At 40.3% G+C, this 12,507-nt stretch overlaps 1 protein-coding gene across 1 annotated transcript; it reads right to left on the bottom strand.

Annotated features, from left to right (window-relative positions):
• Positions 1–6,753: 6,753 nt before the first annotated feature.
• oser1 (oxidative stress responsive serine-rich 1) lies at positions 6,754–9,677 on the bottom strand. Its single transcript, XM_062544659.1, has 4 exons — positions 9,298–9,677; positions 8,346–8,455; positions 8,002–8,112; positions 6,754–7,907 (listed from the first exon to the last, which is right to left on the bottom strand). Exons 2-4 carry the CDS (start codon positions 8,420–8,422, stop codon positions 7,118–7,120), a joined length of 978 nt encoding a protein of 325 aa, XP_062400643.1. The 5' UTR covers positions 8,423–8,455; positions 9,298–9,677; the 3' UTR covers positions 6,754–7,117.
• Between the last annotated feature and the right edge of the window lie 2,830 nt (positions 9,678–12,507).

Here is a 12,507-nt window from a genome sequence, read left to right as displayed (position 1 = left end):
ACTATATCACAAAGAATGTACTGTAACTGACACAGTGGGAATGATAGTGTAGGCCCCACATGTGATATAGCAAAGGTCGTACACTGTTGGGATTGGGTCACTAGCGCGTCTTGACATCAATCTAAATCAAATCTACATGTATGAAATTAGAAAACTAGGCTCACTTGATATAAATAGGGGGCAACATTGCATGTTTGGTTTAACAGCATCATATGGGCTTTTCACTGAATGCAAATACTAAATTCCACACAACCTCTGACACACATTCAGATACACATTCCTTTGTAGCATACAAAGAAAGTCTTTGTGTGCATAATGCTCTGTGTTTTTCATTTTTTAATTCTTCACATCTTCACATGAAATTTTAGAACAACTTTCTGGATGAGTTGACTGGCATGTCTAAGCATGAGACGTTCTTGTTCTTTACAAATATTCTCCAATGGATGATGGATGACTACAAAATCCTTGTGTCTGTGTCTGCAGTGAAGAGAAGCCACCCACCTAAGTGACTGAAACTCTTCAGTGTGGCCATTCTCAGTTTGACCCTGTTTTGGTAAAAATAACTCTGACAGAAGCTGCTGATCAAATAGTCACTATTCGAACAGCTATAATTGATTAATGTTTACTTCAAGTAGGCTCTTTAAGGGACTGGGCAGAGTTGTCTACGTATATAGTCAAGGCACTTACTTCTCTATCAACAAGTTAAGTATGAAAATGTTAAGTATTCTGTTATATTATTTGCAGCTTTGGACAACAATAAAATTGTTATACCTTAGGTATAAGGCAACTTGATCTAGCAACGTTGATCAATGTGAAAAAGCAATAACTGTCTCTAATATTGACTTTTTAAGCTCCTGAAATATGTTTTTATCCTGGCTTATACTGTAGGCTGCTGCTGTTGTCTGTTTTATGAGACTGAAATTGTTCCATCTAACTCAGCTTTTAAATCATAGCACTTTGAATTCTCCTGCTGATCATTTCTGTGATAGCCTACATTGTATTACTTCTTCTGTATTATCTGTACTTTTTCGTATGCCTTTGCCATTTGCCTTTTTCGCAAATAAAGAATCACGTTTGGCTTTTAATAGCAGTAGCCTATGCCTGGAAATGATGGAATGAATTCCCATGTGAGGTGGACATTTTCATTTTCCAGTGATTAATTCTCTCTCCCCCTCAGTTTCTCTCTTTTATTCCCTTGTGGTTTCCTACTCTCTCCCATGACTCGATTTCATTGTACATTTCATTTGAATAAGTCCTCGTAAAGTTAGTCTATGGACTTTGTACCTGCTAATATATTCAGAGCGTCTACCTGCCTGTGCCTGCATTGTTTGAAATAAGTCAAGGTTTCATCATCTTTCTGTCCAGGCAAAAACATATTGCTCATTGTATAAGCACTCACAGGACTAACTGCCAGATACAGTGTTGATAGAAAACATTAATAAACAAAAGAACAAGAATTTTGAGACTGATAATTATGTGTGTGTGTGTGTGTGTGTGTGTGTGTGTGTGTGTGTGTGTGTGTGTGTGTGTGTGTGTGTGTGTGTGTGTGTGAGTGTGTGTTTGTTGGAGAGGGGTGATTTCAGTTCAAGAGCTCGTGGGAGGAGACAGGAAACATCAAGTGGCGATTTCAAAAACAAAAACATTGAATGATGATGGGAATTACCCTGGAATTGGCGGAATTTCTGAAACATGAAAATTAAACTTTCTGCAATTAGAATTCTTTTGATAAGTAAGAGATATATGCATTGTAACCAGATTGTAACCAGTGTATTATTCGTTAGACATTCCATCGTTAGACTGCTGTCATGTTAGTTGGATGGATGAGCATCTACATTTTCTTTTTCTCATTTGGACCATTCTCTCCATTTCTCATCTGGTTCCAGTCATGTCTCGTTCTGCGCCAAATGATGTCTGCACTTGTGCAGTGTTTTGCCACTTTTGGGTGGGGTAGAATCTAGGCTTACCTGGCTTTATGGCACCTTATCTGGCTTTATGGATGTTTTAAAGATTATAATAGTGGGAGATCATTTGACCACTTCTTAAGTCCCATAACTAGAACAACAATCTAGACACACCTCTCTTAGAAGACTTAATGGGCCATTGTATGGTGTTCCTTTTCAATACTCTTTTTTCAAAATTGTCAGAGGGATACAGTCAAATAGTAGTGATATCTGCGTGGTGCAGACTTGAATTCTTGTATATGTTTGGAAAATTTAAACTTCAAATATTTTCCAGGATTAACTAGCCTTAAGGTGTTTGAATTGAGTTGGAGCAAGGGGGTATAAGCAGGGATCAAGGGAGATGAATCGCAGTCCCGAAGTCTTTACCATAGTGGCACGCACTGGGTTGGTTCTTCAAAGAACCACTGAAAGGCTCCGAAAATATTTTCCCCTCTTGAGAAAATCTCCTAAAGCAAAGGTTTGAGGCTTTTTTTGTATAAAGGGGACTATTATGGTTTGATTTCAGGAATGTGTCCCCTTGAACAGCTGTTAGCATTTTCAACTTTGATACCCAGAGTGATGTAGTGCTGTAGTTCCCACTCGTAATCTAGCTCCAAAGACAAGGTCCTCAACAAGGACACACTTATCGAATGCAGAGAGAACGTCGGTCACTATTAGTTCAAACAATATTTTTTCCCCTGGAAAAGTAGTGCGCAATTTAGAGTGTTTTCTTTAAATAGATTGTTGTTTTAAAACTTAAAGTCCTAGGTCACTTAAACCTTGTAGCTATCTTTTTGCTCAGAGGAGAACATAACAGCGCAGCTTAAACCTATAGCATTACTTGTTGCATCTGACAGGAAAATCAATTGAATAAAGGGTTCAGTGTGATTGTTTTAAACTCATAATCTTTGAAATGATATTAGCCATTATTATTTCCTTGGACACACTGGCAATAGCCTCGCATGCTCATGCTGATGTATGAAGATAAACGTGGTCAGCCCATTTGGCCTGCTTTTGTCCCTATGGTGTTTCTTAATAAAGATAAGAAAGGCAACAGCCATAGCCCCAAATGTGCAACTCTTGTTGTTGGGAAAGTGTATTTTTGGACAAGAGGACAAAAACACTGTGTTCCACAAAACATATTGATCAAAAATCAAATGTTATGCTTGCGTCGCATGATTGACCTGCATCTGTTGTCAGTGTCTGCATCTCTTTCCCAGAGCAGTTAGGGAGTGTCATATGGAAGTATTTAAGCTGTGTGGCTCTGAGTAGCCCTGTCGCCAGTCAGCCAAGAACCACCCTCAATGGGGCATGATCCTAGCAACAAAAGGTTAGAGGTCACCGAGCCAGAGTGAGCCCAGATAGACCCCAGACCCTTAGAACAACACTAAGATCAGGCCTAACGCAGATGGGCTTTGGGCACGGGGGAACCCAGAGGAAAGACTGAGTTTTTACATGCAACCAAACAGGTTAGACAGCTACTGCAATTCTATACTGGTTGCCTTCAGGGTGTCCGCCCATACTGCACGTGACAATGTAATTTTTCCATCCATACATATAGATTATGTACATATATAGCCTATGTGCATAAATAGGCCTACACCTTGCCACGGTTTTAGGAAGACCAGCATGTTAATCTTAAACGGTGTCATCGACAGTTAGCCACTCTTGTGGTGCATATATGCAGTGTGGAGTCCCAGTGGAACACAGAAACACTCCCAGTGGGAGATGCAGCCAATAGGGCAGGACAATGGCGCCCTTATTCCAGAATCAGCCATTGAATTTACTGTGAATTCAATCTGCGAGCAAACATTCCATCTGACAAAAGGAGGGAGGGAATCAGTGCAGGTGAGAGAGCAAGTCAGAACATGGCCGACATGATCATATTACACAAACCAGTTTTGATGTTTTCATGACAAGCTTCACTGACAATCTATAGGCTGTTTTTATTATCCTTAAAGCTTTATTGCACCTGGAGAAAAGTGCTTCATGTTGATAATATGTAGATTCAAATTAAATAAGTATCTTAAGTCTTTGATAATACATTAAACATATATTTTTAGTGCTTAAGTTTCATCAAAAGTTCACTAGTTTGTTACATGGGAAAATATGTACAGAATCAAATCTTTTTCATTCCCAGGCAGAAGGGAAATCTGTGGTTCAGAACATATGGACTTTGATAATTAATCTTTCCATTCTCACAAGTAGCTCCATTAGATTTCCTCCACCTCTTTGGCACAAAAGATGTGATTATTAGGCAAATTGGTTAGCCAAGCAGTCCCTGTCAACTGGCGACATCTAACAGATCCTTTTGTCTGTTTCCATAGCTCTGGACGGTATGCTTTGATGCAGTTGCCCCTTTGTGTGCTCCATACAACTTATAAGCACTCGGAGAGAGGCAAAGATGCCAATGCATGAGCGGCGAAGCAGACAAAAACTTAAACATGGTCGTACAAATTAGAGGATTTCTGGAGAATGACAAAGCTGCCTGACCAGTTGCCGCATTCTGTGAGAAAAGTCAGTGGTAGGGAACACTGGCCATGTTTTGTTGGAGGACATGGTTATTTTTGTTTCATTCAATATGTCAAATGGGACACTGAATACAGGCAAGTTTATTTCACGGGACGGTTTGAGTGGGTGTGTAGCTAAGCGAATGCATTTGGGTATGAATAGATAGTGACTTTGTTTAATGTTTATTCACTATGCAACCATCTCTTTGTAATCATAGTGTCTTCAGTAATACTACACTTGACACACTGAAGTTTTCTTTAACATGTATGTTTGAAAACATGTCAGATGACCCTTATGACAAAGGGCCATTACAGCCTGTTTGTCTGCTAAGATCTGGTTCACAGCCCAAGGGCGTAGAATGCAAAAAGTCAGCTGACAAGGAGGAGCTTCTGATGAAGAAACTTTACAAAGCCAATCAGATGAGGGGCAGATATACACAATTTATCTTCTGGGTCCCTTCATTCAGTACGTGGATCAAATACAGTATATGTAATAACAGTGTTCATTGACAATAAAAGGCAGGATTGGTTAAAAACAAAAGGTCAAAAGTATGTGAACCCTCATCCTCACTGTAATTCAGTGGACTCAAATGCATTATTATGCATTCTAGTTTCATTTAAATACCAGCTTTTATTTAGTACTGACAAATAAACCAACTGAAACAATTATAAGCTCATTGGCAGAGGTATGTCTGATGATAAAAGAGGTAGGGAATAGGGATACATGATCATTTAAGGGGTCACTTGCAGGGCATTTATCCGGACCTGTTTTGGACGTTTCTTCCCCTCCTCGAGACTCTCTTAGCTGCATGTTTCTCCTCCTATTACAATAGTTGATTTCTGATAACAAAAGTCTAGACAATACAGATAACTGAGCTAGGTTTATATGAAAACTGTAATAATACAATAAATGGTTTATTGTATCAGTAAAATGTTTGTTGAACTATCCCTTATTTTCTCTAGTTGGATGGTATCTCCTTGGCACCAACTCTACTACAATTAGGCCAAACCCTTTTTAAACTTACTTAACCTTTCACTTTGCCTGTGACTTGACTCCCTTTGCAAAACAGCAGTTGAACTTGGGATCAAAAACGTCAGTTATACGGCTGTTTTTCTGAAGCACAGTGCAGTACAACCATCTTTCCATATCTGAAATATTTCCTGAGGTGTACTAACTCCTCCAAAACTGCAGTTTTAACACGAAGTCGACTAGTTGTGTTTATTTGTTTTAACGGTCTTGATAGCTTGCCAAAAGCCTTTATTATTATTATTATTATTATTATTATTATTATTATTATTATTTTTGCAGCATGTCAGTTTGTGATGGGATAATACATCTGACATATTTCTCGTGGGTGTTTGGTTAGGCCATTTTGCTGATAAAATAAAACATGCATTTTTCCAATTTCATACAGAAACGCACCCCATATTGTTGGTAGCCTACAGTTAGTAGGCTACATGACCTCAGTATCCTCAAGGGAAATACTGGCATGCTGACAACATAGCCTAAAGTTGCAGAGTAGACTGCTGCTGACGCACATTTTCCAAATACGGGTAGGCCTAATAGCTTTCTCAAGAGACAAAAGAGTTCTTAGCAAGTGCGCAGTGAACCTAATGTTTCTCAATAGATTGCGTGAGGAACACCCTCTGCAATAATTCAGCTTTTCTGCCAGTCTGGAAACCAAAACATTTACGCTGGATCCGTACTAGCCTGTATATCAACCAACAGCTTTGCACTTGCGCTCTCTTGTGGCAGTTTAAGTGTATGACACTCGGTGGCAGAATTACATAATAGTATCATACTGTTGCCAAGACAAAACCGAATCACATGTACAGCCCTATGATACATGGATTGTTTTAAATGGTCATTTAGCGTCCAACTCAATGTGAGCAAATAGGTTTACGTTTTCTGTTCTAAAAAATGACTGCATATCCAAGACAAAATCTTAGAATACCTCCTGAGGATTTCAGTGAATGAATCACCTAGTCTTCCAGCATTTCTGAAATGACTTTAATGGAAACAGCATGCTAGTCACAAGTCAAACCAAAAAAGATCTGTTTGCCCTTGTCATTGCCCTTTATCCTTTAGTCTTTCAGACCATCAGCTTCTTTTCATTCCACTTTGTATATATATATATATATATATATACACACACACACACATACACACTCACTTTTATCAAATGTATTGTATGTTTAGTTAACTTGGTTGACCTCCTCTTAATTGTTAAAGGGCTCATAGGATTCCATAGTTGTCTGGGAGGGCTTGCTAAATCATAAGGTAAGCAAACAGAACACACCTGTCTTAAACAAACTCTTTATTGAGACAAATGAAAACTCAAAAAAGCACAATGAACAGCTTTGTTTCTCCGGAAAACATAATCATAGTTGGCATTACAAGTTTGCATATAGCAATAAGTCAAACTTGCAATATTAGCAATAGAGCTTTGGCAACATGTGTACGTAAATATGAAATTGGAACAATCATAAAAATACCAAGACAAAACAAAAACAAATCTGATGGAAATATATTTGTTAGCTCTAATGCATTTAACTTAGGAGAAGTGGAGAAAACTCAAGGGAACAGTTAAGTTCTGACCAGTTATAACCTAATCTATGTCATAACCGCTTAACCATTCCACATAGGAGGCAATCAAACCTATAATCTTAAGTGTACATCATTTCGGCCATGTGTGACATTTTCTTGGGGATGTATAGGTAGTATTCCATATAACCAGAGAGGTCTTCTATTGTTATGTCGTCAACGTACGCCCGGGCCTGTTCCGAGCAGGAGCGTGGGGAGCCAGAGGTTCCAGTGTTCTGAGTTCTGCGGTGGGCTGCGCTATGACCGCTGGCTTCCTCCGGGTTCGGGAGGCCCCTCTCGCACTCGGAGATGACATTCCTTAGGCCGGTGAAGGAGTACACCTCCACTCCCTGCCAGCTTGGACACTGGCAGTCGCCTTGCCCACAGGGACATGCTCGGGTTTCGTTAAGCCGGGACAGCGACTGAAAGTCTGAGGCGGACGTAGCAGCGGCAGCTCCAGTGGTGACTGTGCCGGGCTCTGCTGCAGGGTCCACCTGCTGCTGCGCCTCTGGGGAACTTGGGCCCCCGGGCGGACAAACGACTGCCTCAGAACCACTGTCCTCGTCGGACTGGTTCCTGTGGCAGAGCTGCGGAGAGCCAAGGCTTTCTTGGGACACGGTGACATGGAGGTCGTACCCCGTGGCTCCAAACACAGGCGAGCCGTGGCTGGAGGACAGGAGCTCTTTCTTGGCAGGGATTCCGAGGGAGGCACAGGTGTCTTCAGGCTCTGAGAGGGTTTTATGCTTCAAGTGGCCGGGAGGTGAGGACATTTTTGAGCTGCAATAGGTGAACTTGGGAGGGTGGAGGATGGGAGATTTGGAGCGTCGCCTTCTCTGGCTTCTTACCACTCCTCTTGTAGACTTCCGCATACATCTGTTGAAACAGAAGCATTGCAAGCTTGCATTGAAACTTCAATTCACAACATAAATGATTGAGGCTTTTACGAATTTACGAAGCCTTTACACACCCATGCCAGTTCTCCTTCGGACAGGTTATTTTGGACTTTGCTCCCTCGGAGTTGGCGCGAGGAGACAACCTTGTAGACACAGTCTCACTCAGAGGAACTGCAGACGCAGCACTGGAGAAACACACAAACACACACACCGTCATTCCATATCGCCAGGCAAACTAACAGTTTCTTGTTAATCCTTAAGATAAAACAAATATAGAGTTTTACAACATTCTAAGTAGAGAATACTCTAGAATAATAGACATTTTACTCTTCAGCTCTAATTAAACCTACTGCAATGAGAGTTCTTTGTGTTTGCAGTAGGCATCCCACACAGGACAAAAACAAAATATAAAATTCACCTCTCAGCATCCACTCGAAGCTTCTTGAAAGCCGTCTGCAGTATCTCTTCTTCACATTCTTTGCCACCGGATTCCATCGTGGCTTTAGAGGTGCCTCAACAGCCTCTGAGCTGTTGAACATCAGTTAAGAGTTAGAAATTCAACTATGCCAATTATCAGTTATTTCTAACATTATTCACAGCAAATTGCAATTTATCACAACACAATATACAAACATGCCTACCAATCTTTAAAAGCGACTACATGGACAGAAGGTAGCCCATGCTATTCAAAGTGACAGTTAAGGGAATACCTTTGAGATTTAACTGGTGTAAATAGACTTTAAAATCATCCAAACAACTACTGCTATTAATTCTTATTTTCGAGTTAATCACCCAACTACAAAAATACGGCATTCCGCCACTACAGTATGGTTACTTTCACATTAGGTCAGTTAAATAAAACTCTCCATTACGTTTAATGTTCTGGGTGCCTGGGATTACAGAACGAGCCATCATTACAACAGTAGCATAACATGCTAACTAGCAGTCAACAGGCTAAAATGGTAAATAACGCTTCACTGGAAGCTAATGTTAACATTATACGAACAACACTGGCAACAATTCCGATGATCTAGCATAGCGCAGATAACCGCTGCAATAATTAGAGAGAATAATCAATATAGATGTCATAATATTGACACAAATTCTTCGGCTAAGGTTAGGTTAGCCAGCTAGTGATGACTAACGCTAACTACTATTTCAGTAGCCTTGTAGCATAACAAGCTAGCAAGCTAGCACAGAACAAACGCCTATCGAACAATGCTATTGCTATCTAGCGTTACTTGTAGCTATGAAGGACTCTTATTTTGTTGGTTCCATAATCAATTGCCTTACCATTGGAAGTGGTATAACTTTAAATCTAACTGTTAAAACAGTGGTTTAAAAAAAGAGCAGAAGCATAAAATACTCACGGCTCAGGGCTCTAGCCCGTCGTCCTGGCTAGACTGGGCCTAGGCATGCAGGGGCGTTTCAGCCTCTGCACAGCGCTAACTGAGGCCTTGAATGCGGGCAACTTAGCAATTAAGTTAGCTGCCTAGCTAGCTATCAAACTAACTAGCATTAGCCAACTAGCTCAGCGCGTCGCCTCAACGATTATCTTAACATGAAACCCAGTTTAAAACATAATTTCTTGGCACGTAGCTAGTTGCATTAACACACTTAACATGTGTTGTTATATATGAAACAACAATCCTAGTTTAACTAAATAGATATAATGGATTATCCAGCTCCAGAGTTTTCCTCAGCCAGTCTCTTGTTTACACTCGAACCACACGGAGTGACTCTGCAACAACGCAATTTGTGCTGACGTTACACGCACGAAACGTAACGTACATAAAACGTAGGTGGTGGTTCTTGTGTAATCGAAAGTTCTCGACCACTCACCACTACTAGGCCACTCGCCGCAGTGAGTAGCCTAATAATAACAATTTAAAAAATCATATATAATGTAAAGAAAAATTCAGCCACAAAATTGGTTGCTGGGGAACAACCCTTCAAGTTCATTAAATGTATCTTTGCTGGATTTAGTTGATAGTAGACAGCCACCAGTAGGCCTAGGCTATGGCTATCAGGCCTAGTAGTCCACCCTCAAGGTTAAAAATGGGGGGGGGGGGGGGCAAATACCATAGGATATTGGAACAGAATAACCTATAAGCTGGCACTGGGAAAGTCACAGAATAGGTCTACTTGGCCTTGTTCCTGATGAAGAAACTGTAGAGTGCCCCCCTACACAACTTTATATTAGCCTACTGTGTTAGCCTATTGAAAGCATTATGCAGGCTGGAAGCCTTTTCAATTTTGTTTGTAAAACACGAAAGGGAACATTTTACATTCCCTCATCAAAATACCATTAGGCCTAACACTTGGTTCACAGAATCAGTGAAATGTGATGATAAATCTTGAAGTTCATCACAAAATGGTCTATCACTTTTTATCACAGTTCAGTAGGCCTAAATATCTGAAGTGCCACATAGCCTCATAACTTATTGTTTTGGTAGGCTAATATCTAGGCCTTCATTTATATTATGGTTTAAATGTAACCTAAGATTATTTCAAGATACGCCCAGTTCCCTGTAACCACATACAGTTGTTTTGACATGACTTCTGTCTGTCAGATAGTGATGGAACATTTGCTATTTTGAGAGTAGACAGAGAGACGTGTCTTGTAGACTGTCTGTGACCTATCAGGTTGTCTGCATATAAAAGCAAATGTCACACTCATGTGAGAGATGTTGAGCTGACCGAACATTTCTTACTCTGAAGGGACCGAAACTAATTCCTTGGAGAGTTGGAGAGATGTGTTCCATTTGTTACCCATCACCATTGAACACTGTTTCATGTTTTCATTCAGTACATCTTTAAATCGAATTGCTAGTCCATGTTCTTGGCCACTTTGTTTCCACCAGTCTTTTTCTCAAGGGCTGCTCTGACCCAAGAAGCCTTCCATAGTATTGTTGCCTTAGCTGTAATGTATATAGGTGGTCAGCAGATGGTGCTAAAGCATCGATTATGGGTGCAATTCCAGCACACAGTACACAGGTGAGCTGGGTAATGAGTGGGCCCATAAATTAATGTCATGTGGATGTTGAGAATAGATTTCTTGCTTCAGCAGTAATGGTCCAAGGTATTTAAGCCCATGTTTACATTCCTCCTTTAATGCCATTCCTCTATTGCATATCCTTCATTATCCAATGTATCTCAGTAGAGTAGGTGGTAGCCTGTAATAATTTGTAATATTTCAAATGATTATAAAATAAAAACATCAATCACATTGCTCTTAAAAAGTGTAAGTGAATAGTGAATGCCAAACACAATACTCCCTGGTATCTTTATCTTGAGGTATGCTGGCAGGTTATGTAACGTCCTGCATGCTAGCCAGAGACACTTGGTGCATTGTTGGCCCCCAGACTCTGCGGGCTCCTGCGTATCTACAGAGTGGAAACTCTTGAGTAAATAAAGACCTGTGCCTCATAGTGTGCCATTACTCAATTTATGGAAACACTGCTGAGCTATATACAGTTCTCCATTCATTAACACAATGCCAGCCTTTTCTTCCCATACCACTCACCTTTCAATTCCTGAAGTAATAGATTGAGAATATACTCATGAATAGACTGGGGACTCTAAGGTATAAAGGGCATGTTGTGTTTATGGAAATTCTACAATTACAGTACTTGAAGATAATTGTTTGAAGACAATTATATTTGGGAAAGTTTCAGAATAATATTAGGTTGTTTTCCAGATTTTTTTTTAATGATATTTCAACTTTTGCCAGGCAGCTGTTTGATGTTTACTCTTGAGCAGGACGTCAGTGTTGTTCTTTTGTGACGTGTTAAATCCCCAGTTTCTTTTTGCTATATTTCCTTTTCACACCTGGGGGAAAAAAATCATAATCCCAAAGAATGCCGATTGTGATTGTGAAAAGCTACAGTCTCAGCCTCCCATCATTATTTTTGAGGGTTGGGTCTTCATTTCCTCAACAGAAATCTGAGGTCCTTAATAAACAGAGGAAGCTAAAGCCGTATCACTGCAAAAGATCGGGACTTTTAGTATTTGCCCAAGTCAAAGTTCAACTGATGGCATTTCTGCCATGTGTTTTCTACTGGCTCACTTCAGCTGTGTTTCTGGTTGTATTTGTCATCATTAGAATCAATGTGATTTCTAGGTTTGGCAAGTACGAACCCTGCCATTTCTACTTTGACAATTACAACTCTTAGAATTGAAAGCTCTCTTAAAACCTTGCATAATCATGTGGTTTCCTTTAACTAACTCCATTTTCATTCCGTTCCAATCCTTGGCACAGCAAACCTTGCAGACATGCAATCCACTAAATATGCACAGGTCAGGCAGTTGAGGGACGGGCCGTACTCATGTCAAGACTTTTCATATCGGTTTTCTTTGGCAACATGCTCTCACCTGGGAGCTGAATTGAATGGTAAATGGACAGTAACCTGGGTCCAGCATGAGGCAAAGTTACATGCACATGGTATACTGGTCATATGGAGTACTATTAATGTAATACCAAGGCAGCTTGTGAATAGTTTGGAAATGAGGGATGAATTCAGAGACAGAGAGTCCCTTTTGCTAGTTGTGTATACTGTAGATGCAGGGCAACCTTAAAA

This window comes from Sardina pilchardus, chromosome 9, assembly GCF_963854185.1.
Source record: "Sardina pilchardus chromosome 9, fSarPil1.1, whole genome shotgun sequence".
Taxonomy (NCBI): domain Eukaryota; kingdom Metazoa; phylum Chordata; class Actinopteri; order Clupeiformes; family Clupeidae; genus Sardina; species Sardina pilchardus.
The sequence above is the reverse complement of the archived record's forward strand: the minus strand, read 5'-3'. Positions and strand labels throughout refer to the sequence as shown.

What these genes read in the sequence shown, in the direction of transcription:
- oser1 (XM_062544659.1), bottom strand. Translation starts at nt 8,422, where the DNA reads ATGGAATCCGGTGGCAAAGAATGTGAAGAAGAGATACTGCAGACGGCT. An exon ending in CTTCGAGTGGATGCTGAGAG is followed by an intron (nt 8,113 to 8,345) that starts GTGAATTTTATA and finishes GTGTTTCTCCAG; the next exon opens with TGCTGCGTCTGCAGTTCCTC. An exon ending in CCGAAGGAGAACTGGCATGG is followed by an intron (nt 7,908 to 8,001) that starts GTGTGTAAAGGC and finishes CTGTTTCAACAG; the next exon opens with ATGTATGCGGAAGTCTACAA.